Source organism: Setaria italica, chromosome VIII (assembly GCF_000263155.2).
Source record: "Setaria italica strain Yugu1 chromosome VIII, Setaria_italica_v2.0, whole genome shotgun sequence".
Classification (NCBI taxonomy): Eukaryota; Viridiplantae; Streptophyta; class Magnoliopsida; order Poales; family Poaceae; genus Setaria; species Setaria italica.
The window spans coordinates 28672651-28699881 of record NC_028457.1 but is presented as its reverse complement, the minus strand read 5'-3'; the positions used below and the strand labels follow the sequence as shown (position 1 = coordinate 28699881).

The 27231-nt window shown below is 51.5% G+C and overlaps 3 protein-coding genes across 3 annotated transcripts; 1 reads left to right on the top strand and 2 right to left on the bottom strand.

Moving 5' to 3' along the window:
• Positions 1-6913: 6913 nt before the first annotated feature.
• On the bottom strand, positions 6914-8963 carry LOC101777970 (F-box/LRR-repeat protein At3g59190). Its single transcript, XM_004980543.1, has 4 exons — positions 8082-8963; positions 7877-7923; positions 7239-7323; positions 6914-7144 (listed from the first exon to the last, which is right to left on the bottom strand). Exons 1-4 carry the CDS (start codon positions 8961-8963, stop codon positions 6914-6916), a joined length of 1245 nt encoding a protein of 414 aa, XP_004980600.1.
• Positions 8964-11450: 2487 nt separating this feature from the next.
• On the top strand, positions 11451-13735 carry LOC101785339 (nicotianamine aminotransferase A). The gene is made up of 7 exons (XM_004979396.3): positions 11451-11827; positions 12022-12361; positions 12475-12693; positions 12824-12883; positions 13040-13195; positions 13270-13363; positions 13434-13735. The coding sequence occupies exons 1-7, from the start codon at positions 11523-11525 to the stop codon at positions 13553-13555; spliced, it is 1296 nt and encodes a 431-aa protein (XP_004979453.1). The 5' UTR covers positions 11451-11522; the 3' UTR covers positions 13556-13735.
• Positions 13736-13889: 154 nt separating this feature from the next.
• On the bottom strand, positions 13890-17253 carry LOC101785740 (growth-regulating factor 8). The gene is made up of 4 exons (XM_004979397.4): positions 16865-17253; positions 16140-16343; positions 15029-15338; positions 13890-14590 (listed from the first exon to the last, which is right to left on the bottom strand). Exons 1-4 carry the CDS (start codon positions 17004-17006, stop codon positions 14158-14160), a joined length of 1089 nt encoding a protein of 362 aa, XP_004979454.1. The 5' UTR covers positions 17007-17253; the 3' UTR covers positions 13890-14157.
• Positions 17254-27231: the final 9978 nt, after the last annotated feature.

Here is a 27231-nt window from a genome sequence, read left to right as displayed (position 1 = left end):
AAAGTAAAGAACAAGGCATATGTAATAACAACAGTAAGATGTGCATAAACTTGTAATTGAATGGATGATATTGGATAAGTTATCATTCTAAAATTTAAGGTGGAGGTAGCAAAAATAGCAAATTAAAGCTTGTAGCAACCACCGCTACATTACTTGCCTCCCAATGAAGGAGACAGACGCTCTAAGCGTGATCCGGAGTGTTACCACCTGTTTTGACACAATAAGATCAGAACATATTCTCAAACAACCATGTGCACACAGCAAGTAAAGCACCCCTATAGCCCAACCCATCAAACAAGCGACAATGGTAAACATCACCTAGGTTAACCGCAGCAGTGTTGCTTCACTTTTTGGTATATTTAAAATTACAAAAGATACGAAAGCAAGCAAATATATATTATAAAACTAAGGGAGAAATCTTACAACTTTGTTCAGATCCTTTATTTTTAGCATAATCCAAAGAGGGGTAAAACTGCAGTTGAATGTGAAGTACAGAATTTGTCTGAAATTTTGGGCAGCAGCATACAAAAATTCATATCTTCCAAACCCCTTGTCCAAAAATTCTAAAATTTTGTCAGGACCTATATCTCTGAGAAAACTACAACTTTGTTATTATGGGTTTCCACGAATTCCATCCTTAAGATCATCTAATACATCTCTGAACATCTGCTGTCAAAAATCTGGACATTCAGAAACAGCGTCCAAACAATATTCAATAACTGAAGGTATACTCCACCAAAAAATGTGAAACTTGGACAGCAGTTACATCTCAAAATCCTCTACAACTTTTGTATGATCCACTTTTGGAGGAGAAATCGTTTAGGTTGCCAAAACTACAAGGACAGCAGCACTGCCCGAGCTACAGGACAGCACACCTTAAATCGACCTTCAAACCGTGTTTTCCCCAACAAATCCACTAATCCTCAGGACCAAGAACCTCCTAAAAACATCAATTAGCAGATCTAAAGTGGATTCACCTCACCTTGGTCGTTCCCCAAATCCTAGGGCAGCGGGAAGATATGGGGAAAGGACCGATCTACATGGATGATGCACCTTTCTTGCTCCTCTTGTTGTCCTCGATCCGTTTTGCTAGTTCCCCCCAAGGGTTTGCTGCTGTAAAGAGGGGATTTAGGGAAGGGAAGCCATGGGAGAGCAGGGAAGGAGGAAAAAACGTGAGAAGGGAGAGAGGACCGGTCTGGATAAGATGGGAGGGGGGCAACGGGCCAGGGAAAAGGGTTGGGCTGGCTGGGCCTTTGATTTTTTTTTTGTGTGTGTTACAGGAAATTAGTGCCATCAAAGTGTGGAGGTCTACCGAGATCACTCCTAACCTCTTCGAATGTCATTTTGCTCAATGGCGGTGAAGCCTAGGGTCCAAATGTGAGCCACCAGTTCTGATACCAATTGAAGGGACCTTGACACCCTAAGGGGGTGAATTGGGTGTTCTAAAAACTAAGGCTCTAAGCACATATAAAAACATATTCCAATTTCTATCTAGATGTGCACTAGGTTTTTCTATGTGTTGCTATCTATACCGTAAAATAGTTTACACCCTAGGTTCCAATCCTATAAATTACACATGGCAATTCTAGGAAAGGTAAATGCGGAAAGTAAGTAAAAATAAGAAATGTAGAAGGTAAATAAGGTAGAGAAGGAAAACTCCCGGCATGGAGACACGATGATTTTTACCAAGGTATCGGAAAGCAAATCAATTTCTTTTTTATCAAGGGAAAGAATCTAGGGTTAGTCCACGTTGTTGGAGCCCCTCTCAAAGGGAATGCCCGTGCAAGGGCATAAACTCCCCAATCAAGTAACTCCGTAGGATAGCCGACGGGTCTTCCCCACATGCAAGTGGGTCTCCGCCTAGCCTCTCCAGAATGCTCCTTGCCGCTCTTCACTTGGTAGAGCTTCGGCAAAATGCTGAGGGCCTCTCCTCCCTCTCACAAGTACCGGCGGCCACTCCACAAACATGGTTGGATGGTCTTGCAAGACTTACAAGCCCCGGATTTATAACTCTTGGTGCGTGCAAGCATCGATACAAAAGAGGTGTGCAAACCTCGTCTAACTCTAGGCTAAATCCTAAAGCAATGCGCTAGTAGGCCTAAACTAGCACTAACCAAGACCTAAGCTTTATGCTAATTGCCTTAATCTTCTCTTTAGCACTTTGGTGGGTAGAGAACTTGTGTGTATGTGAGAACTAAGCCTATAGCTTCTTCAAGCTCTAACACTCTTGAAATGGTCGGGCAAAAGGGGATTTATAGCCTCAAGCCAAGAAACTAGCTGTTGCTCCAACGGTCACAAAAACAGTGATCACCGACTTATACTATGACCCCTCAGCCATCAGAGTATCAATCGATGGTCACCGATTCATACTATGATATTGTGACTGTGATCACCGTATCATTTGGTGTATGCATAAAAACTTCCAGAGCCGAATTTGAGCCGATGCCGAGCCGAGCCGATCACATCGATTCATACTATGATTGCGACTGTGATCACTATATCATCCTATGATCACCGACTTATACTCTGATATTACGACTGTGATCACCGATTGATACTATGATATTGCGACTGTGATCAATCTTCACCGTTTTGCTTCATTTCTTCGTGTGTCTTTGTCCTGGCTTCTCTTTTATGATATCTTGGGTTGCTTTAAGGTCTTCTAGGGTCTTGCACATGTCCTCTTGACCTTTGTTTGATGTGTTTTGTCACCCCAAGTCCATAATCTTGCATCCATGTGACTAAACTTTGTATACTCGCAAATATTGTTAGTTCCAAAGGTTAGTGTTGACATAAAATCACCAAAATCACTAATAGCCTAGATAGGACCATTTTCCTTACAAAGTTCATGTTCATCAAACAATAAGCTATATGCAACATAAGGCAAAGGCGATAACAGGAATCTAAAATATAATTTGGGGAGTAATAATTTGAATGAAGGATAATTTTTTTACAGAAGAGTGTTACCTTGCTTTCTCCAGCTCATGCATCATTGTAGCAACAATTAGCATTTCATCTTGTCAAATGGACTTTAACATTAGAAAGTCTCAAAGTGCATTTTGGATTTAGAAATAATTCGATACTGTAAATTACAAAGCATCTATTGTAGCAAATATGGGCACCCCAACAACCTCTCAGCTGCTACGTGGGTCGCACCATCGCCGATTCGCTTGCACTTGCCCGCCTAGTATCATCACCATGGTTGCCGCTGCAGGCGCCTAGCAATAACGTGGCACATCCGACTCTCGTTCTACTACTAGTGCAAGAGCAAGTTCAAGCACTTGTTGGCCACGGACAGGGAGCCAGGGACAAGTCGGTATACATCTCGTCCTCCAAGCGCCACACGCTTGCGCCATCACTGCATTGTTGCTGCTCCTCCTTTGCGCCGTGCCATTGACTTTTGCTCGCACAAAGGGACGCGGGAGGCGGCGGAGGTGAGGAGCGCATCCCGGATGGAATCAGACAGAGGGGAGGGGGAGGAGAGGAGAGGAGCAGAGGAGCGGCGTCGAGGAGACAAGGAGACGGCCTCCGTCGGTGGCGGCCTGCCGGTCTTTGATGCTTTGCAGAAGGGAGCAGCAGGCTTTGCAGATGAGCACTCTGGAGACAGCCAGCTCCGTCGGGTAAAGTCCAGAAGCAAGGCTGCCGTCCATACAAGATTGGACAGCTGAGAATTGCTGGGAGCTACAATTGGACGGTCATGACACACTACTAGAAAAATGACTTCTCATCCCTAGCCTTAGTACCGGTTGCTTTTCGACCCGATACTAATATTAGCATTAGTACCGGTTCCAAATTTGGAATCCCCCGAGTGCCTTCTAGTACCAGTTGAAGCTACCCTCTAGTACCGGTTGGAGCCTCCGCCCGGTACCCTCTAGTACGGTTGGACTCCCCCACTGGTACTGCTAGAGGGGCTTGTCCCGTCCGCGCGTCCCCTGCGCACGCATTTTTTTTTACTCCTGTTCCTGCCTCTTCTCCTTATCCTCCTGCGCCTGCCTCTTCTCCTTCACTCTTTCTCGCTATCTCCTTCCACTGCTAGCTGCCTCCACTCCTCTCTCCTTCTTCCTTCCGCCGGCTCGGTGGAGACGGGCGCGGCCGAAAGCGCGGGCCTCAGGCGTGGGCCACGGGTTTGGGACCGGTACTAATGGCTATTTTACTAGTAGTGACATCATAATGGGGAGAGAGAAATTCCGCCAGGTTTTGTTCTTTAGAGGTTCAGAAAGAATCTTAACAGCTTCGAGGCTGGTCTTATTTTGTGTCGAAAAAAAAATTTGTGCCCACATGCTAGCTGCAGCCGCTAGGCTTGCAGCCGCAGCCGCAGCGCCGCTGCAGCTAGCTGTTCCGATCAAAGTAGCTCTTTTCTTAGTACCTTTATTTCTGAGCTGCTTATGGTATAGCTGCAGATAGCATCATGGGTTGGTAGAATGCTATAACACACGGTAGTTCAAACAATGTGCATTGAGTATGATTTTTTAAACTGTGGAAGGGTATTCAACTAGTACTAATAATAAATACTTTGATAGCTACAGTAGAACACGTTTGTTTGTCTTATTCTTTCAACATTCCATTCTATCCTACAATTTGCTTGCTCCATTCTAAAATGCATAACTTAAACAATAATCATTATCCTGAATATTCTGCCATAAAAAATGTAAAGAGAGAACCACAGCTGCTACAAATGGTACTAGCGGAAAGTTCTGAACATGATTCAGTTGCTAAGGTGAACTCTTCTTTATCTGCATTAAGCAAGATAGTTGTGTTGGCGTTTTTGTAATCTAGTCCTCTGTGTGAGTGTGTCTGGTGTGTGTTTCTTTAGGGTTCGGACCCGTGTTCCTTCTTCTTAATGAAATGATACGTACTCTTAAGCAAGACAGTTGTTGTGTAAATCCGGTCAATCAAGACAGCCTACCTAATACGGTGCTTCCTGGTAACAAAAGGGGAAAAAACAGACCCTACAGAAGCATTTAACGGGAATAATGATTCCTTTGATAATGTGAGTGCCTGTCATTATGCTTTATAGTTGAAGTAACATTGCAAAATCTCGTGACTGTTGGCTTCTAAATTTTCCTTTCTGCATTCAGATTCATGTGCGTGTTCTGATTGTGAATCTATGTGAAGGTGTCAAGTCATACTAATCAAGGTTCAAGTAGGAAGGTTATTACTCATTTGAAAAGATGTAAGGACTTGCTTTAACACAGATTCGTTGACATGGTGATGCATTTAAACTAATGATTGATGTATGATCTACAGTGCCAAAAAAGACAGGATTCAAAGAAGCATGTAGTCAACAGAGCCCATTGGATGCTGCCATTACCAAACTAAAGGCTAATGTTGAATACATGCAAAGCTGCCGGAATAGACTGACTTTTGTGAAATCTGAATATACGAAACATCTTATAGAAAAAGACGCATTTGAAGCAGAGAAGCTAGAGAAGAGAACTTCCCTGAGCCGATTGAATTCATTGCTTGATGAAAATGATGAAGCCATAGCTGAACTTGAGAAGAAACTTGAGTACCTTCACCTGAAAGGACAGAAGATTGAGAAGGAGATAGAGCATGAACAATCAGAACTCTCGAGCCCGGAAGAGGTTAGCAGCAGCATTGAGAAAGCACGCCATGATGCCCAACAACTGTTTCTCAGAATCTTGGCTGAGCTGCAACGAAAGTTGCTTAATGCATGATCTTTGTAAATCGCTAGATTTGTCTAGCTTCACATCTCTTTTAACTCATGCTCCAGGTGTAGGTTATCTGTAGGTATAGTCTGGGTTGGACCGCTGAGGATGAACTTCTTCCTGGGGTCATTTCCTAACTTTTGTTGTGCATCTAGCTTATCGCTGTGCTTGGTTAATATGCATCCTGTTCAGTCATGAATTTCCATCCCTTATATGATTTTGTGTCAATCATCAACTGATTTACTGTTCAGTACGTTTATCTAGGACATGTCCATCGCAGTGGTAAATAGGGTATTGTTGCCTAATGTTATTTCCAGCCTCGTTGGAAGCTTAAATGTACCATGTCGACGAGTTTCTGTTTATGCTGTAATCTGGCTGTTCTCAGCTGGCACGTTCTAGAGCGTGCAGTGTTGCTAATGCAAGTTCTCTTATGCTGTACAAATTGAAGAAATTTTCCTAGGTTTGAAATTGAAGCCATTGGTTGACCAGCAAACTCAACCATAAATGATATACCAATGACGGCTCCACTGTCAACTTACTTGCTGCCATCTCATTGATTGAGAAATAATCTTTTCTCAATCGACTGAGAAATAGCAAAACCGAAATAGTGACATCTTAACAGAATGGACTGGAAATTGTTTAGCTAAGTTGCACCACAAAACCAACAGCTCACACATAGCCACCATTACAAAAGTACTGGGCGGACCGCGGACATCAGGACTGAACACGCATATCAGTCACCACCGGAACCAGACCAGTTGTCATCAAAGGCCCCTAGGTGATACAACCTCCCAACGATAGCCTGCACAAAAATGAGAACACACTATCACTTCTATTTTATGATACATTCATGATCAGACAGGAATTTTGAGGCATAGGACTAATAGCATGCATATAACAATGAGGTCTGATTTATATCGGAGTAGATATATTTCTGGGAACACGTATGACCATTTCCCTGTATCAGTGACAGGCTCACAGCCAGGCCTCAAGAGTCAAGAGAGCTTCAGTTTTTATAGGCACCAATGCACCATGAAAATGTATTTCAACTATAAGTCGCACCATGATCCTGGTGAGAAAATAATACCCATTCTGGACTCCATCAGCTCATACTTAAGGATAATAGATCTTGAATATGGATGCTACTGTCAAGTGTGACTCTACTTGATGAGTAGTTACATCTTAGAATATATTGGTTAGAACATGGTTCTATGTTTTTTGGATTAGAGACATATGAAGCATGACTAAATGTCAATAGTTAACTTACAACCTTCTGGCCTCGGGATCTTCTTGACACTGATTTGCTCATTACGTATGCCACTTTTACTCAAGATCTTCACAATTTGCCTGACCTTATCCTTGACCCTTAGTTTCTCTTCACATTCAATGTTGACTTCCTTAAGATTTGCACATGCAAATGATTGCTCAATTCGAACATGTTTCCTGCTTTCACCTCTGGCTGCGGATAAGAAATTCTACAGGAGACAAGACATTAGAAAAAATCAATAGAATATACATGAGCAATTCATTAGTACAGTAGTAGTATTATCATACATCCAGAAAATCTACCTCGTCGCTACGAAGCTGAAGAGTGAGCTTTTCAAGAATAGGCGTGTGCTGAAGAATGCGAACTAGTGCATGCAGGTCGATAGCCCTACACCACATGTCGAGTAAAAGAGTCATTAATCTTCCAAATATGGGGCAACATTCCAAATCCCTTTTGTAGATATACTGGACAAATTGCAGATGAACAAAAATATCATAATCTCACAATTTCCAGCTGATCAAATTAAATAACAGAGGTTACTTGAAACTTTAGTAGATATTTTAAATTCACAAATAAATAGGAAAAACACAGAAGTACACCTTAAGCCTCCAAGCTACCGTTTTGTCTAATCTGGCCTCTTATTAGGAATTTTACAAATAAAACGAGTGGTCCAAAGGTGCCGTTCAACAAAAATAAATAGTTGAGGACTAGCCTCAAGCAATCAATAGTACAAGGGCTTGATTGGATATATAAAAGTAACAATAGTTACTGCCGAATTCAGACTTATGCAAATGCAATGAGAAGTGTTCATAACCCATGTCTTTTTAAGTTCTTCTGCATCTGAAACCTTGATATATTGATCATAGAGGCTGATGCTATCAACTCCTAAAGAAATTGACAAAAACCACTCAGTCTAATATTTGTAGGTTGCATGGTGTACGAAATTGACAACTCAACATAGTGACGATCATAATCATCACTAACAAACTAAAAGGTATTTGCCAATTAATGACAGTGAAAGCACCAAAGTGTGATAATGGAAAAAAAAGGAAGTTATTTAATTAAGTACACGTTAATGCATTTTTAACTAAATAGCAAATAACCATTAAGAGTAGATACGGAGTACAATATAAGTGGAAGCATACCACTTTTGGTTGATCTTTCAACTCCAAATTGACAGCATTGGACAGACTATTCAGAAGTACACTCTGATAACTCCCAACAGGATAGCCATGACAACCTTCACAGCTCTCATCACCACAACCACCCCGACACTGATCCTTGCACCCATGGGAAAGGTCAATGGACGCTGTTTCTAGCGATGGCATGCTTTCAAACAAAGGAGTCTTGCCTCGGCAATCATGAAGTCTCAGTGAAACAATACTAGGTGCAGAAACACGAACACGGTGACCCTCAGGGAAGTTGCATTCGGTAAGGTGCAGACGCTTTAGCGATGGGAATGACATGCTGCGCACCCAAAAGCCGCAGTGCCGCATATCCAACTCCTCTAGCACCAGACAGCATGCGAAATGCACAAAATCTTTGTCCAGAAACACATGGCTAACGTCCAAGCTCGTCAGGTGCCGGGAGACAAGAGGCACGACGAGCTCTGTTTCGGAGCCGATATGGTCGCCCACAACTTTGAGCACCCGAACCTTGCACGCCAGAGCGTACTGGATCCAGGAATGGAAGTGCACGTTCGGCTCGGGCTCCTCAGGCTCACCGGCGTAATCATCCCAGGTCAGGTAGGCCTCGATCTCGCAGGTGACGAGAGGCGAATCGCCGCGGACGGAGATGAGGCGATTCACGAACCTGTCGAAATCCTCGGCGCTCGGGAACCTCTTCTTGGGGCCGACGAGGCGCAGGACGGGCATGCCCTTCCAGAGCCCTCGCCACCGGCGGGCAAGCACGGACGTCTGCACGGCCTCGTCCACCGGAAGCAGGGAGAGCACTTGGTGGAGGAGCGCGTCCGGGAGCTCGCTGATGCGGTCCTCGCCGCCCTCCTCCGCAGCCTTCGTCTTCTTCATTCCGTCGAACAGGTTGCGTGCCACACGCAGTGGTGGTTCTGCTTCTGCAGGAGCCGGGGGGAAAGACTGAGCGGAGACCAAGAGGGTGGAGGAAATGTGTCGAATCTACTAGGGTATAAGATCACCTCACCTCGACTCGGTAGTGGGTTGTTCCTTTCCTTCGGCCACCAGCAGCAGGTAGAGAGCAAGATGAGTCGGCGACGGCCGAGGCGGCGATGTGCGGCGGCGTACCAGGCGTCTTTTCTGGCGAAGAAGACGAGCCGCCTCTTGGGGAAAAAACTGACGGAGACGAAGAGAGACGCAAAAGTAGTCAAGTAGAGCAGATACGTTCGGTGGGCTGCAGGGATGGATTGGGCCTAAACTCAGTAGCAAATTGGCCCGTGCACTTAATATATGCTAGTATATTTTACGGTTACACCTTAAAAGAAAAATCATGTTTCCTTCTGCTTCGATAATTCCGCCTCCCCTTTTCGATTTTTATTTATTATGATATCATTTAATACAGGAATTTAGAAAATTATCCTAGGATTCATGAAAGCGTAGAAATACTATCCAATTCCCAGTAACGCAGAATATTTGCTAATCAAAAGGTCGAGATCGAGAGAGAGAGAGAGAAGTTTTAGGCACATCAGCCTAACCAAAAAGGCCCATATCAGCCTGTCGGAGAAGTGGGCTGTAATAAAATCCCGGGCCGCCTACGCAGCATGAAGCCCACGTCGTCGGTGGTACTTTTTTACGTCTGGCGTCACGAAAAAACGAACAGCCTAAACAACAAGGGCCCATATCAGCCTGTTGGAGATCTGGTGGGCTGGATCATATCATCCGGGCCGCCTACGCGGGCATGAAACCCACGCGGATGGGATTTTTAACCTCCAGTTCCTACCCGGCCCAGACTTGACTCTGTATACTATTACTGTATACAACTCGGGACCGTCCTGTTAGCTAATCCCAGTGCATTTTGCTCAAAAAAAAAAAGCTAATCCCAGTGCATAGCCATAGACGCGTCTAATTAGTGACATGTAGGTTTTTTTAAGAAGAGGGAATAGGAAAGCAGCGCCGTCAAGGAGATGTAGATTGGGCTCAACATCAAAAACTAAAAGCTGCGTGTATGTTTTGAGCTCATAATCAAGACGTCAAAGACGCAACAACTATGCAGTTTAGATGCCGACCCTCGGGCCCTGAGGCGTACGCTTTCTATTTTCCAACAAAAACGACGATGCCCGATGTGCATTTGACACGCAAGCGTAAGCGCTGATGCACGCGTTGAGAAGGACCAACCACCACCCATACATGGGATAGGGGTGTTAGAGGACCCTCTAATTTAACCTAACAAATTTAAAAATCGGATTTAATAAAGATCGAGCCATAATATTATATAATTTTGAACTAAAAATATATAGGGTTGAGTTGGATTATGCAAGAGGTATGAGGACCATGACCCATTACCACTCCTGCTCGTACGTGCTTCCAGGAATGTAGACATATGTAGCCATGACTCATTATTATGCATCTAGACATACACTATATTAGGAAAAAAAAAAGTTAAAACGACCTACAGGAACCCAATTAGTTATAAAATAGAGGGTATACTAAGTACTAACCCATGATTCCATGATCATGTCATTGCTTGGGTGGGGAAAAAAATTGAATAGGAGCCAACGGCCAAAGCCAAAACTTGGAGTTAGCTTGGACGCCAAAGCCAAGAAATTTGGCGCCAATCACCAACAACCATGAACGCTCAAATTAACTAAGACGTGCGTCGATCCGTCGTGACTCGTGCGATCGCGCGCGAGATTCTCTCAATCTCGTGCGTGGCCCACATCTTCATCGACCGATATGTTTATCTGTCTCGCGCAGCAGCTCCAAATTGGCATCTTCCTCGTTGTATTCCCGGAGACTTTGACTACGTCTCCAGTTTGCAATTGCTCACTGAACTACCGCGTGTTAATAAGTTCTAAACGACGAGGACTGCCGCCGCCCTCGTCGCGGCCTTGCACCACCGCGCCCCCATCCTGGCCCTACGCTGCCGCGCCCCCGTCCCGGCCCTGCACCGCCGCCGCCTCTGTGCCGGCCATGCGCAACAGCGTTGCATGAGGCTACCGCCCCTCGTCCCGACGCTGCGCCACCGTGCCCCCATCCCGACTCTACGCTGCCGGACAGACGCCGGAGCTGGAGGAGAACAGAGAGGAGCGAGAGGGAAGGAAGAAAGAAAGGTTCTTTTACCCAATGACAGGTGGGGCCCATGTGCGAGGAGAGAAGAAAGTGGGAAGGGAAAAATAGATCTGCTGGCTGCTGCAGCACCTCTCCCCAGTAAACTAGAATTGTGAAAGGGGATTCCCCCCTTGATAAAGGACAAATGGGAAGTTCAACCTCTGTCACGACATGCCGGGGCAATAGGCAATATGCCATTTTCAAGTAAAAAATACTGTATTGACTAGAGATCTTCACCGGAACTATAAGTAGCTAGACAATGACACGATCGCACTTCATTGCATCCTCTACTGCTTACTCTCCTCCACGCGCCGCAAAACGGCAAAAGGACACAACCGCCGGTCCTCGATGGAGAACGGCGCCGGCAACGAAGCCGCCGCCGCGTGGAACTTCGCTCCGAACGACTCCCTCCTCGGCGTGACGGCGCTCTCGGTGCGCGGCGTGCTGGGCAGCATAAAGGCCGGGATGGTGGAGGACAGCGGCGGCGGCGACGGCGAGCGGCCGGTGATCCCGCTGGGGCACGGCGACCCGTCGGCGTTCCCGTGCTTCCGGACGGCGCCGGAGGCCGTGGACGCTGTCGCCGGCGCGCTCCGATCCGGGGAGTACAACTCCTACGCCAACGCCACTTGCGTCGGCCTCAAGCTGGCACGAAGGTCATACACCCAAACTTCTCTAGCTGATTGCTAAACCGAAACCAGCACGGCAACTTATTCTTGTCCATCCATTTCTTTTTACAAGGCGCGTGGACACATTTCAATTCAAGATTCAAACTTCATAATCTTTGATAAGATTTAAACTATGATTTGTAGACTAACATTTTTAGTTCACGTCGAATATATAATTCCAGGTCTATATCGCAGTACTTGTCACGCGACCTTCCCTACGAGCTATCAGCCGACGACGTCTACCTCACGAGCGGCTGCACCCAAGCCATCGAGATCGTCTGCTCCGTCCTGGCTCGCCATGGCGCCAACGTCCTGCTCCCAAGGCCAGGCTACCTGTTCTACGAGGCGCGCGCCGTCCTCAACGGCATGGAGGCCCGGTACTTCGACCTTGTGGCAGAGAGAGGCTGGGAGGTTGACCTTGATGGCGTGCAGGCACTTGCTGACAGGAACACGGTTGCCATGGTCATCGTCAACCCGGGGAACCCCTGTGGCAACGTCTACACCTATGAGCATTTGGCCAAGGCAAGTGCAAGTTCATGGATGATCCTCATATGTGTTCCAAACTGATTGATTTTTGGGGAACAACATGTTGGTGTTTGGCTTTTGTGTCAATGTTTTTTTTTGTTTTGCTCTAGGTTGCGGAGATGGCGAGGAAGCTTGGCATCTTTGTGATCGCGGATGAGGTGTATGCACACTTGACATTTGGGGAGAGGAAATTTGTGCCTATGGGCGTGTTCGGCTCGGTGGCGCCGGTGCTCACTCTGGGATCCATATCGAAGAGATGGGTGGTGCCTGGATGGAGACTTGGCTGGATAGTAACCAATGACCCTAATGGCGTGTTTCGCAAAACCAAGGTTCAGTTGCAGAAACGGAGTACATTTCAGATGAAGTAGCAAAGACATGCTTTCAGATTTTGGAATTGTATGAAGACTGAACCGTAGAAATTTTACTCAAATAATGCTTGATCATTTTCCCCCCTTTCAGGTAGTGGACAGCATCAAGAGTTACCTTGACATCTCCACTGATCCTGTAACTTTTGTCCAGGTGAATGAAACTGCCCTGTGATATTTATCTTTCCTTTCAGGGATAATACATAAACCACCAAAGAAAGACTTGGGTATAGGAAAGGTACAAAGACTTGAGTATAAGAAAAGTACTATGGTCTGGACCCATATTCATGACATAAATTATGCTTGTCAGGGAGCAATTCCACAGCTCATCGAAAACACTAAGCAAGAATTTTTTGATAAAACCGTCGAGGTTCTAAGACAAACTGCGGATATATGCTGGGAGAAGCTGAAGGGAATCAGTTGCATCACTTGCCCCAGCAAACCTGAGGGTTCAATGTTTGTAATGGTATGTGAGAACTGAGTACTACACGTTCTGTTCCATGTACCAAGGCACAATCACATTTTCTATTTTTCTAACAGGTGAAACTGGATCTGTCTTGCCTGGAAGACATCAAAGATGATATGGATTTCTGCTGCCGGCTTGCAAAGGAAGAATTGGTGGTGGTTTTACCAGGTACAATTTTATAAGATACAGGATGGGAAACTGAACTTTAAAACCTTACAGCTGGAACTAATTTGTCCAGGATGTGCTGTGGGATACAAGAACTGGCTCCGGATTACCTTTGCAATCGCACCATCTTCTCTTCATGATGGCCTTGACAGGCTCAAATTGTTCTGCTTGCGACACAGCAAGCCAGAGATGTAACCTGATAAGCTTGAAGTATTCAAGAAGTGATATGACAAGCAATAAGGATTAGTGCAGATCCCTGCTAAGATAAGGTTTCTGCTTCTCAGTCATCATTTGATATGGTTACAACTCTAGTTGTAACCCAAGTGTGCATAGGTGCACCGTTTTCTGTTATGGAATAAATGACAAATTATATGAGGGTGACGGATTCTGTTCACATTCACAGTTAAGAAAAAAGCTCAAGCTAAATTTGTTTCAGGCACAAGAAGTAGCATTTGAAATGCCCAAACAACGTGCAGCACTTTAACAATTGAATGGAAAAAGAGCGCAACTAAAGGAATCATGCTTCATGGGAAATCAGAATTGCATAATACCTCCATGTTAGGCAGCCAACATAAATACCCAATCTCAGATTGGGATTCAAATTCTTTACAGGGCAAAATAAAACAAATTATTAGTACACCCACCTGCACCGAAAGGAAAAGGCAACATAACTTGAACATGTAACAACTAAAACAGGAGTGCTAGAAGACAAGACTGGATACCTAGTATCAGCAAACTCGTGCCATGATCACAGTTTCAGTTATTTATGGTTCCAACAAGACATGCCTGGTGAACACTTAAAGGAATGTTGGGACAGTCTGAGAATTCACCATTGTTGCCATAAGATAGCCATTGCTACTTATGTGGTTCTCTACTGGCATTGTGTTGCTATTAGACAGTTGCAAATCACGGGTCACAGTCCATTGGTCAGTTAAGATGTCTGCATATGCTGATTGGCAAATCTTGCTTTTGAAAACCTCACCGAGAGGCCCATCATCAAGTGTTTCCCTGGATACCAGTAAGAGACTTTCCTGCAACTCATTACCATTTTCTGCTGAACTGCCTACTCCATGCACAATGTATGCCTGATCATGATCATGCTGCAACTCCACTGGAGATAATGGTACTATGTCACGGTTCTGGGAAGAACCTGAGGATGCGAAGTCAAAGGAATCCATGGGAGCGGATACTGATAACTGGTTGTGTACATTCTGTTTCTCCAGCAGCTTCCTGCAAAGCAGAGTCTATATCTTTAGTCCATGGAAGAAAACATTGCACAACATTCTTTCACTCTCGACTGCAACATTTCATTAAAGTTGCACTGTTGCCCGAAAACCTCAAATTCAGCTATCCTCAAAATACTGTACGACCTAGTATGGTTGTTCAAGTGAGCATGGGAATAGAAAATGAAATTCATCTAAGGAAGGATGAACTTAGCAACTAAATAAAGAAATTATTGCTGCAATAAAAAACTAAGGTCAAACTGATCTAATCATTAATGGTTGTGTAAAAGGTTCAATTATCCTGTCAAATCTTGTATCCTAAACGCTAATTTGCAACATGTATCAACCATAGGTATTATTTATTTTTCACAAACACTTGTTTGCAAATCTATAGGAAGCAGATATAAGACAAGTCAGTAAGTCACGTAGGATCAGGTAATTTCACCTGTTAGATTCTCTTGAGAAAGAATCGGTCATAGTAGCAGCTGAGCTTTTCACCTGCTGCTGCCAAGGCACAGCATAGCTGTGCAATGATGGTCCACCAGAAACAGCCATGGATGGTTCTGCAATGGTGGGTGTTGCCTTTCGGCTTTCCACATGCTTTCTTGAACGATGGCAATTGCGTTTTATGTGACGCTCGCAGTACTTTTGGTCACCAACAGCATCTCTCGAGCACCGCCACTTCTTGCCATCAGTACGACGGCATCTTCCTGGTTCAGCATCACCAGGACCAGGACGAAATGGTGTCCATCCTACTGTAAAATGCAATCCCCATTAGATATGACAATGACACAAACCGCCCAAAAATTTTAGCAACATTCAGAATTTCATATCACCCAAGTGACTAGTTTGCATCTAAAATGCTGAAGTCGCATATCCTGGGCATCTTGTTCAACGTAATGGAATCCCAATGCTAGCATGTGTTTTATATATCTAAAATCATGTAGCATGAGGGCATCACATTGGTAACAGGAAAATGTTACCAAATGAGCATCAGTCAAGAAGCACAGAAATGAAACGTTTCCAAAAGCAACTGAAATCATTGAGATCATTATTTGCCTATATTTGCAACCTTTTTCTTTGTGCCTGAAGAAACAAACCAATGGAAACACTATCTAAGAAAGATAACGAAACGTAAAACTAAGACCTCACAAGAATCCCAATGCAAGGCAATCTTTCATATATAAACGACATAATACATAATAGAGACATAGACTAACAGGAGAACTAAAACAAGATGACCATTTTACTTCCATGCATTTTAAGTTATTGGTTCACTATTCTTCTCTTGCAAGTTCCTTGTTGCGCCTGAAGAAACAAACCAAAGAAAACACCATCTTATCCCAAGAAAGACAATAGAAAATATAACTAAACCATGACAGAATCATACAGCAAGACAATCTTTCATATCTAGAATGAAAAAACAGAGCACTGAACAGGAAAACCACAATCAGATTGCCATTTTACTTGCTTCTTCCATGCATTTTAAGCAACCATTTCAAATCTCCTACCTTGAGCTATTGACAAAAGTACAGGTGAGAGAGAAGGATGTTTACATGAGCTGGAGCCAAGACCACTCCACGGATTGATACTTCTTCTAATGGGAAGGAGCAAGCTGGACGGAACGGGAGCATTAACAGCAAAATGCTTGTAGATCAGGGCCTGGTGCTCCAGCTCCATCCACTGCGTCGGAGTGAACGGCCCCCTCACCCTCGACAACACCCCCTGCATCTTGCTTGCCCCAGAGCTCAGGCCCAAACCTTAATCACAAGAACATCATCAGTAACAACAAGAACAAACACTGAAACAGTGAGCTAACAGGACGCAGGTACAGTAGGGACTGCAGGAAACGGTGCCCGTGACCAATGGCTCCCTAGTTCCCACACATGCAAGATTTAAGGAAGCAGCCCCAATCAGTGGCCACTTTAACTTTTTTTTTTTGCAGGCGAGGTATGTGCAAGGAGGATAAAGATTGCATCTTTGGGGACAGGACACATCCTGCCTGGCCTCGGGTTGCAAAAGCAAAAGGGAGGGGAATAATGGACATGCGCTCCCTTTTGCTCACGACAAGACCCCAAAGGCAGGGGCTTTTGCAGGAGGGTGCCATGGCCATGGCCGTGACCCATGAGCAAGCAATCAATCACAGCTGGGCTCGAGCTCAGAGAGAGCACGGCAGAGCCCCAGTGCCCCACAGATGCAACAGTATCTTCACCAGGGATTTTTTTTAAAAAAAAGAAAAGAAAAGGGGGAAAAGATCTATCTTTTCCTTGCGACATCTCACCTGCTGCACCACTGGATGAGAAGCTCAGCATCTGCGCTCCGCTGGAACCGGTGGTGGTGGCGGATCCAAGAAACGAGCAAGATGGCGGCGGCGGCGATGCCCTTCCGGCCGCACCCAAGAACCCATCTCGGCCCGCTTCCATTGCTGGCAGGGATGTGCGGGGCAGTTTAGGAGAGATTGGAAGCGGGGGCTTCTTGGGGGATCAGATTCATAGTGGGGGATTGCCGGATTGGGGGGAGGAGGTGATGGCTGTGGGTGTTGGGGGAACCAGGCTGGCTTGCTGCTTCGGCGGAGCAGGGGAGAGGAGATGGGATGGGGGAATGGGAGGAAGCAAGGAATTGAATGCACACCCCTGTTCTGAACAAGGGAACAAAATTGTAGCTTGCCTACCACAAAATGGGAGTAGGGCTAGAGTTTTCTTTTTCTTTTTCCTTCCCGCACTTTATTTCTGATCCTAAAACGACCTGACCAGGATGACTGGCTCTTTGTGTTAACAGAAAAAAAAATGATGTCACTGTCGTTCTTGACAGTCGGTGTCGTTGTCAAGATCAGCGGATCAGGACCTAGACTAGTAAATTTCTTTTATGCGCGTGAGCCTCAGATGGTTGCACGGGAGACACGGATTAGACTGGTTCGGGCAAAGGAAGCCCTACGTCCAGTATCGAGGATGTTCGTGTTGCCTGCGCGGGGATTCTATAGTAGGGGGTTACAGATGGGCGAGAGAGGGACCGGTCCCAGGTCTCTTCAGTTTTCGTGTTCTAGGAGGAGTGTTGACTTCTCGATTTGCCGATCGATCCCCCTCCTCCGGCTCTAGGTTTCCCCTTTTATATCGCAAGGGGCCGGCCGGAGTTACAATTGGGACCGGGTAAAAGGCAAAGAGTGAGATGGTAAAAAGGCCTGGCGGGAAAGAGGGCAGAGGCCCCTGGCGCCCGACCTCCTGCCGACCCTGAACGCGTGCCGTCGTGCATGCCCGAAGGGGTGGCCACCGGACGCCAAGTGTTGTAGCTCTTCGCAGGTAGCTACTTCGACGTTCGTAGGTATCAGGATAGATCATGATGAGGAAGTTTTGTCGTCACCCTGCCGTCTGTTAGGGAGGACGGTAGATACCGCCGCTCTGGCGATAGCTTGTAGAGAGGGGGAGCTTCACGCCTGTACTGCCGTTCGCGCGGGGCCCGAGGACGTGCGGGACCCGGGGACGGGGCCGCTCCTAGCTTACCTCCGGTCGCCGCAGGTCATGAGTGCTTTGTGACGAATAGGAGCTGGCCGCCAGTACTGTAGCTCGTACAGGAGGGTTGTGCGCGGGTACTTGCGCCGGGTTGCGTGGGGGGCGCGGTCGTCCTGCGCTCTGCCTCCTCTGCGGCGCATTTATGGTGAGGCCAACGGGGGGCCCCACAGGAGTTGTTTGTCTATGCGGAACGTATCTGAGGAGGTTTCTGACCCGTGGGCCTCAACGTGCCCGACTCCTTCGCTCGGGGTCGGGCGAGGCGGAACTTTCGTGGTACAGGGTCGGGGGCTCCCGACCCTGGGGGCGCGGTCGGTCGAGGCGGAGACCTTGCGGAGGGAGGTCGGGCGCTCCCGATCCTGACGCTGGGGTCGGGCGGGGCGGAAACTTGATCACACTTCGGTGGGCCTGGGCCTTCATGTTTGTTTCCTTAAGAAGCGTATTAGGGGGTCGTTAATATCTCCCCCCAACAGTAGCCCCCGAGCCTGTGGTGGAGCAGGAGTGCTCCTCCGGAGGCTCCTCTCGCTGTTTGCCGTTGGTTCCTGCATTATGGCGCGCTTGTTTCATCTTTGCCACGCTTGAGAGAACCTATTAGTTCGTGACCACACGTGTGGCAGTTTTTTGCGAGGCTAGCCCCCGAGCTCCTGCTCGTTGCAGGAAACCGATCGGGAGGCCAGGTCGACTTTTTGATCGTTGCCCCTCAAGCGCCCGTTCGCTAGGACGGAGGGGTTGAGCCGGGCCATGTTATCCGCGTAGGACGAACCGTGGTGCTCGTTTGAGCTGCAAACGGGTAAGTTCGAGTGGAGTCCCAGTCCCCGTTCGGGGGGGTCCGGCTCGGGCCAAGCTGGTGGCGTACTCCAATTTCCCGCCAGTCAGTTCATATAGTTCTCGGATCCGTTCGATTGGATCTGAGGGCTCGTTGCCTTTCCCCGTGGAAAAACCATGAACTTTATACTGAGCGGGACTCGAACGTGAGGTTGGGGCGCCCTTGGCGTTTGCTCGCCTGGGTGTTGGCCGCTAGCGGGCCCGTCCCTTCTCACCCCTTGCTCGGGGATGTCCTGGGGCAACTGTCGAACCCGTGTTGGGCCAGTTTTCGAACCCCTGGACCGTATTGGGCCGTAGGGGCGTTTTCAGCTCCGTATCCCTTTCTTACCTCCCTATGGGCGTTGGGCCGGAGCGGAGCGGTTGACGTGCCAGGGCCGGTCGTGCGGAGCATCGTGGGCGCGAAGCCCGGGGAGTGGAGTTATGGAAGCGCCGTCCCGCGGATCGAGGAAGATAGGATGTTTTTTCGCGGCCGATCGTGCGCGCGATTTTCGAAAGGAAACGGGTGTGGCAGGGGCGTACCTGGCGCTGCATTTATGGCGGCCGGGGCGTCGGTTTGGCTTCCCCGGTACTCTTCCTATAAAAGCAGAAGCATGCCGCGCCGGTTCCTCTCCTTTCGCGTTCAAGCCTTCTTGCCTTCCTAGCTCGCCTGTGCTCACCTTGCTTGCCTCGCTCCCGTTGCCTCTCGCCGCGCGTTTCGTCTTCGTCTCCGTCGGCCCCCTTCCTTCTTCGGCGATGGCCTCCTGGGGAGTCTCCCACTTCACCGCCACCACGCCGAGGGCCTAGTGCGAAAGGGGCTCCTCTGCGAGAGGACGGCGGCGGATGAGTGGAGGCTGCCGGGGTCGGAGCAGGTTCCGCTGCCGCCCGCCGGGTACGTCGTCTCCTTCGCCCACTTCCACGAGCGGGGATTCGCCTCCCCTCCCAGCCGTTCTTCCGCGGGCTCCTCCACTACTACGGGCTCGAGCTCCAGCATCTCAACCCCAATGGGATTCAGCACATTGCGGCGTTCGTCGCGCTGTGCGAGGGATTCCTGGGGATCGAGCCCCACTTCGAGCTGTGGAAGTACTTCTTCACGGTGAGCCTCTACCAGAAGACGGGGAAGGCCGGAAGCCAGCAGCGGTCGCCTCCGGTGCCGATTGGGTGCGCCAGGATCCATCTCCGTCATACTCGCTCTAAGGAGTACATGACGGTGAAGACCTCGGCGTCCCACAAGGGGTGGCACAACCAGTGGTTCTACGTGAAGAACTACCCGAACTCCCCCTGCCGGCGTTCACCGGCCGCACCATCGACGCGGCGCCCGACGTGTGGGCGTACGGGCCGGTGGAGAAGGAGAAGAAGAAGATCTCCGACCTCCTGCAGGCCATCGGGCAGTTGAAGCGGGAGGGACTCACTGGTGCCGGTGTCATCGGCGCATACCACGCCCGGCGGGTGGCGCCGCTAATGCTCCGGATCCGGCCCCTTGGCGTCATGACCCCCGGCATGCCGCCCGAGGGCACCGTCCTGGCGACAGGCGCGCTCGCCGCCTCTGAGATCCAGCAGCGGCTCCGGGAGGCGTTGGAGGACAAGGATGTCGAGTACCCGGTCCCCGGGCACCCACCGATGCGCCCGGAGCAGGGCTTCGTGGACCTGGTAAGGCGTCCGGGCCACTACTTCTCCTTCCTGATGTTCTGCTGTCTCGTCGTTCCGATGTGGATCCTCTTTTTCGCCTCACAGGGCTCGCTGACCCGGGTTAAGGACTCTCTCCCGCCGGTGCCGGAGGATGCCGCGCGGAGGGCTCTCAACCGTAGGCGGAGAAGGACAAACGCCGCAAGGACAAGGAGACGGAGAAGCGGCGGAAGAGGGCTGCCAGGGAGCACCAACGGCGGCGGAGAGGGGCGGTCGTGTCTGACGACGACGACGATGACGACGACGACGAAGAAGAGGAAGAGGAAGAAGAAGAGGAGGAGGAGGAAGTGGAATTGTTTGCCCCCCGTTCGGGGGCCTTAGTGATTCGTGACACACCCCCGCAGACGGCGGCAGGGGGTGCGGCGGCGGAAGCGTCCGTGCGGGATCCGGCTCCCCCCGGTCCTGGGACCGTGCCTCAGGGCCAGCGCCGCGCGCGCTCCAGGAGCCTGAGCGGACCGCTCCTCAGGGGTCGGCGCTGCGCGCGCGTCAGGAGCCGGTGCGGATCGCTCCCCAGGGGGCGACGCAGGGCGTCCCCTGGGGGCCAGCACAGGGCCTCCCCCAAGGAGGGACGCGGGGCGCCCTTTCGGGGTCGTCCCAGGGCACCCCACAGGAGCAGGCGCGGGATGCTCCCTTGGCGCCGGCGAGGGATGTCGCCCCGGCGTCGAGCCGGAGCGCCCCTCAGGGGCCTTCAGAGTCCGCTCCTGCCACAGTTTTGGGTCCGGCGCGGGGCGCCCCCCAGGAGTCCGCTCGGGGGGCTCCTCGGGGATCCGTGGGGGCTGCCCCCGCCGCCGTGCCTGCTGGCGGAGGGCAACGGGGCGGCGACAAGCGGCCACTGCCAGATGCCCCGGGGTCGGCGTCTGGCTCCGAGTCGAAGCGCGCACGCAGCCCCTACGCTTTGAGGGCGTAAGTTGACTCTTTCCACACGTCATCCTTTCTTTCTCCTTTCGTATGTTTCTGTTTGACGCCTAGCCGTCGACGTTGCAGCGCTTCTCCCCGTGGCGTCCCCCTGCGGCTGGCGCCCAAGAAGATGCTGCGGTCATCGTCCTCCTCCGAGGGACGGGCCACCACCCCGCCAGCGGCGACTGGCGGGGTTCCTGGCGTGGCCGCAGGTCCCCCGGCGGAGGTGGCCGCTGAGGAGCCGGTCGTCGGGACGGCGGCGGGGTCAGCCGCAGGAGGGGGAGCGGACCCCACTCCGCCTGCGGCCCTACCGGTCGTCCTTCCAGCTCGGGTCGCGATTCCTCCGGGCCCACAAGCCGGGGAGGTGATTGACCTCGACGCCGACGAGGCGGGGGAGGCGGAGACGGCGGTGGGCAGGGCGGATGCCCCCGCTGCCGTGGCGAGGTCGGAGGCAGAGGGGGCGCTGGCTCCCGAGGGTGCGGTGGCAGTGAAGGCACGGGTGTCGGAGGCCGAGGTCTCCATCCCGGTTGCTCCCACGGGGGTGCTTCCGGCGGCTGAGATGGAGATGCCCACAGAGGTGCCGTCGGAAGCCGTGGTGGCGACGGGTGTGCAGGTGCCGGAGCCGCCGGCGGATCTGGGGGTTTCTGGCGTCGTAATGTCGTCGTCGACGACGACGTCAGAGTCGGGCCTTGCTCCGCCCTCAGCTTCCCCCGTCCCCGGGGCGTGGAGAGGGCACATCCTCCGCTGGACGTCCCGCGACGACCCGCCGCGGCGCCTCTACGCGCTGGATGATGCCGCCGAGTGGCATAAGTGGCAGGTGGTGCATGGCGGCGTCGCCCGGGCCCAGGCGGCGCTGACCTCGGCGTTGGGAGCTTTGGCCGACACCGTGGTCCCTGGCAACCAGGTATGTTTGTTTTTGCCGCTCGGTGATGAGCTCCTTTATTTTTACTTTTGTGTCTTACCGTCATGCTACTTTGCAGGCTCTTCAGGAGGCCAGCCTGGAGAAATCCGACTTCCTCCGGCGGCAGCGGAACCTCTGGGAGCACTACAACACCGAGAGGGAGCGTTCCAGGGGTCTAGCCCTGCAGCTCGGTGCCGCCCAGGGGGCCGTTCGTGACCTGGAGGGGCGCGAGCAGGCGGCGCTAAAGGGGGCGCGGCGTGCCGAGGCCAAGCTCCAGGCTGTCGCGGAGAAGGCCCGCCTCGACCTTGAGGAGTTCCAGGCTGCTATGGAAAAGGCGCGCCATGACGCCGAGGGGCTAAGAGCAGCTGCTACCGAGCGGGCCTGCCGGGACGCCGAGGAACTGGCGCGGCTGAGGGGGGAGAATGCAGCCCTTCGCGTGGAACGCGACCAATTCCGTTTGCAGGTGGACGGGCTCCAGACTGCCGTGTCCCTCAGTGTCGCCCGGGAACGCGAGCTGAAGGCCAAGGCCGACGGTGAGGCTCTTTTCTGCTTCTGTATTTCCGTGTTGTTGGTGTTTCGTTTCCTTTAACTTGGTGAGGTTTCTTGATCGGCTCCTGTAGAGGACCTTGCCAGGTTGCGGGTTTTGCTCGACGAGGAGCGTGGTGAGCATGGCGCCTTGCGGGATGCGGTCCGCGTCGTCTGCGAGGATTTCGGTGTTGCTCCGGAAGAAGGGTCGAGCTCGCTGCCGGCCCGTGTTCTTGAAGTGCGCCGTCGCCGTCGTGAGATTGCCGTGGACGCGCTTCACCTCGGTGTGCGGCGCGCCTTCGGGGTCTTCGGCTCTCACTATGCCGACATTAACTTTGTCGGGATGAGTGAGGGGTACTGCGTCGGCTACACCGACGCCGAGCTGGACGAGATTGACTCCGCGGTGACTGCGCCGGCGGAGGCCCTCGCGAAGCTTCTGGAGGATGAAGCCGTGCCCCCTGCCGACCCTGAAGCCGCTCCTGCCGGTCTCGAGGCCCCTGCCGTCGCCGACCCTGAAGCCGCCGCCGTCGCCGACCCTGAAGCCGTCACTCCTATTGACCCCGAAGCCGCCGCTTCAGCCGACCCTCCTGCCAGTTAACTGTACTGGGCTTGTGCCCAAAAAACATTTGTATTTAAGTCAGTCGTCTTGAACTTGATTGCGCTGGCCATACGGGCCTGTTCTTATGACTTTTTATTTTGCGCTAAGGAAACCGTTTCCCTTCGTTATTCCTTTGGTTTTCGAAAGCATTAGGATGTGTTGCCGGGTGCGTCAGTAAGTTTTTGATGAGCGAAGGTACCGTAGCCGCTGGGGCGTAGGCTTTTTCGCAGTCCGATCGCAACTTGGCTGAGTACCGTTCACACATCCTTATCTTTTTGCGTCCAAAGGTTTTCGAAAGGGAGTGTTCGGTTTTCTGAAAGAAGACAAAACGTTTTCTTTTTGGCGGTGCCCAGCGGCTGGGGTCGGGACCCCTGATAGCCCCCGAGGGGTGTTCGGTCCTGGGGCCAGGCCAGGGTCGGATACCCCTGAGCTTAAAGGAAAAGGCCTTCTTGTTTCGTGAAGGTCAAAACCGGTAGCCCCCGAGGGGTATGCGACCTTGGAACGAGGCCAGGGTCGGATAGCCCTGAGCTTAAACGAAAACGACCTGAGCCAAAGTGGCTCAGGGTTTCTTTTTAGCAGAAGAACAAAACTGGTAGCCACCGAGGGGTATGCGACCTTGGAACGAGGCCAGGGTCGGATACCCCTGAGCTTAAACGAAAACGGGGGCAAAGCTATGTATAACTTATAAACAAGAGCTATGGGTAGAAGTGCCTTAGCTGTTCTATGTTCCAGGCGTTGCTAAAGATTTGCCCGTCGGGAGTTGCCAGCTTGTAGGTGCCTGGCCGTAGCACCTGTGCGACGATGAACGGGCCTTCCCATGGGGGAGTCAACTTGTGCCGACCCCTGTTGTCTTGGACGAGGCGGAGCACAAGATCTCCAACGTTGAAGGCGCGGCCTTGTACCTTGCAGCTGTGGTAACGCCGTAGGGCCTGCTGGTACTTAGCCGAGTGTAGGAGGGCTACGTCTCGCGCTTCATCGAGTTGGTCTTGTGCGTCCTCGAGCGACGCCTGGTTTCCCTGTTCGTCGTATGCTTTGTTCCTTGGTGACCCATACTCCAAGTCGGTGGGCAGGATGGCCTCGGACCCGTAAACCATGAAGAAAGGGGTGAATCCCGTTGCCCGGCTGGGGGTCGTCCTCAGGCTCCAGAGAACTGCTGGGAGTTCCGCAACCCATCGTCCGCCGAACTTTTTGAGGCGGTCGAAGATCCGTGGCTTGAGACCCTGAAGTATCATGCCGTTGGCTCGTTCGACTTGCCCGTTCGTGCGGGGGTGTGCAACTGCCGCCCAATCCACTCGAACGTGGTGGTCATCACAGAACTGGAGGAATCTCTTTCCGGTGAACTGCGTACCGTTGTCGGTTATGATGGAGTTCGGGATCCCGAAACGGTGGATGATGTCGGTGAAGAATTGTACCGCCTGCTCGGACTTGATTTGCGCCACAGGCCTTGCTTCGATCCATTTGGAAAACTTGTCGACAATGACGAGTAGGTGGGTGAAGCCCCCGGGTGCCCTTTTGAAGGGTCCGACGAGATCCAGCCCCCAGACCACGAACGGCCACGTGATGGGGATGGTTTGCAACGCCTGTGCGGGCAGATGGGTTTGGCGGGCGAAGAATTGGCATCCTTCGCAAGTGCGGACTACCTGGGTAGCATCCGCGACCGCGGTTGGCCAGTAGAAACCTTGCCGGAAGGCGTTGCCCACTAGCGTCTTTGGCGCAGCGTGGTGACCGCAAGCCCCGGCATGGATATCTCGGATCAGCGCCTTTCCCTGCTCGATCAGGATGCAGCGCTGGAGGATCCCCGTGTGGCTTCGCTTGTAAAGCTCCTGGTTGATGATGGTGAAGGATCTCGCTCGGCGCGTGACCCTGCGGGCTTCGGTCTTGTCAGTTGGGAGCGCGTCGTGGATAAGGTACTCGAGGTACGGAGCTCTCCAATCGGTCGGGGGGTCGGCCCCCGCCGAGGGGCCCGCCTCGATTTCCATAACCGCGGGGTCGGAGGGCTTGGCTTTCGTGGCCGGGTCGGTTGGGGCAGCGTTGTTTCCCTCGGGATCGGTGTTCGGGTCCAGGACAGGTGGCGTATTGCCGACCTCTCCTGGCTCGGATCCCGACCCCGAGGCTGGGCATGCCTCACCGACCCCTCCTGGCTCGGTTTCCGACCCCGAGGCTGGGCGTGCCCCGCCGACCCCTGCTGGCTCCGGGCAACGGATCGAAGGCTTCAGCTGGTCGCTGACGAAGACGCCGTCGGGGACGGGCATCCGGCCGGACGCCGCCTTTGCGAGTTCGTCGGCGGCTTCGTTGAAGCGCCTTGCGACGTGGTTGAGCTCCAACCCGTCGAACTTGTCCTCGAGCTTACGTACCTCGTTGCAGTAGGCGGCCATTTTTGGGTCATGGCAGCTCCATTCTTTCATGACTTGTTCGACGACCAACTGGGAATCGCCTCGGACGTCCAGTCGACGGATGCCCAGCTCGATGGCGATGCGAAGCCCGTTGAGAAGGGCTTCATACTCAGCGACATTGTTGGATGCAGGAAAATGGAGGCGAATCATGTACCTTATGCGTACGCCCAGCGGAGAGACGAAAATGAGGCCTGCTCCAGCGCGGGCCCTCATCAGCGACCCGTCGAAGTACAGCGTCCAATACTTCTGCTCCTCTGCCGCTGGCGGTGTTTGTACCTCCGTCCATTCGGCCACGAAGTCGGCGAGTACCTGGGATTTGATGGCGGCGCGGGGGACGTAGGTGATACCCTGGTCCATAAGCTCGACCGCCCACTTCGCGATCCTCCCTGTTGCATTTGGGTTCCGGATTACTTCACCAAGCGGGAATGAAGAGACGACCGTTACCGGGTGGGAGGTGAAGTAGTGACGCAGCTTCCTCTTCGTGATGAGGATGGCGTAGACGAGCTTCTGGATCTGCGGATATCGTGACTTGGATTCGGACAACACCTCGCTGATGAAGTACACCGGGCGTTGCATCTTGAGAGCATGCCCCTCCTCCTCCCGCTCCACCACTAGGGCCGCGCTGACCACCTGGGTGGTCGCCGCGACGTAGAGTAGGAGGGTCTCGCCGTCGGTCGGCGGAACCAGGATTGGGGCCTTCGTCAGGAGGTCCTTGAACCGGTCAAGCGCCTCCTGCGCCTCGCTGGTCCACTCGAAGCGGTCGGATTTCTTCAGGAGCCGGTAGAGGGGAAGTCCTCGCTCGCCGAGGCGCGAGATGAAGCGGCTTAGGGATGCTAAGCATCCCATGACGCGCTGCACTCCCTTCATGTTCCGGATCGGCCCCATGCCGTTGATGGCCGCTATCTTCTCCGGGTTCGCCTCGATGCCGCGCACGGAGACGATGAAGCCTAGCAGCATGCCCCTTGGGACACCGAACACGCATTTCTCCGGGTTAAGCTTGATACGCTTATCCCTTAGCCTTTAGAAGGCTAGCTCCAGGTCGGGAACGAGCCGATCGCCCTTCCTGGATTTGACAACGATGTCGTCGACGTAGGCCTCAACGGTCCGCCCGATGAGGTCTCCGAAGCACTTGAGCATACATCGCTGGAAGGTTGCCCCCGCGTTTTTGAGGCCAAATGGCATCTTAACGTAGCAGTAGGGGCCAAAGGGGGTGATGAAGGAGGTGGCGAGCTGGTCGGCCTCTTCCATCGCGATCTGGTGGTAGCCGGAATACGCATCGAGGAAGCTGAGTGTTTCACACCCGGCTGTCGAGTCGACTATTTGATCTATGCGTGGCAAAGGGAA

Coding starts and splice junctions, on each gene's coding strand:
- LOC101777970 (XM_004980543.1), bottom strand. CDS start 8,963: ATGAAGAAGACGAAGGCTGCGGAGGAGGGCGGCGAGGACCGCATCAGC. Junction 7,324..7,876: donor TATGTTGAGTTGTCAATTTC/GTACACCATGCA, acceptor CATGTGGTGTAG/GGCTATCGACCTGCATGCAC. Junction 7,145..7,238: donor TTCAGCTTCGTAGCGACGAG/GTAGATTTTCTG, acceptor TGTCTCCTGTAG/AATTTCTTATCCGCAGCCAG.
- LOC101785339 (XM_004979396.3), top strand. CDS start 11,523: ATGGAGAACGGCGCCGGCAACGAAGCCGCCGCCGCGTGGAACTTCGCT. Junction 12,362..12,474: donor CCTATGAGCATTTGGCCAAG/GCAAGTGCAAGT, acceptor GTTTTGCTCTAG/GTTGCGGAGATGGCGAGGAA. Junction 12,694..12,823: donor GCGTGTTTCGCAAAACCAAG/GTTCAGTTGCAG, acceptor CCCCCCTTTCAG/GTAGTGGACAGCATCAAGAG.
- LOC101785740 (XM_004979397.4), bottom strand. CDS start 17,006: ATGGAAGCGGGCCGAGATGGGTTCTTGGGTGCGGCCGGAAGGGCATCG. Junction 15,339..16,139: donor TGGTCTTGGCTCCAGCTCAT/GTAAACATCCTT, acceptor TGCATTTTACAG/TAGGATGGACACCATTTCGT. Junction 14,591..15,028: donor TTCTCAAGAGAATCTAACAG/GTGAAATTACCT, acceptor TCTGCTTTGCAG/GAAGCTGCTGGAGAAACAGA.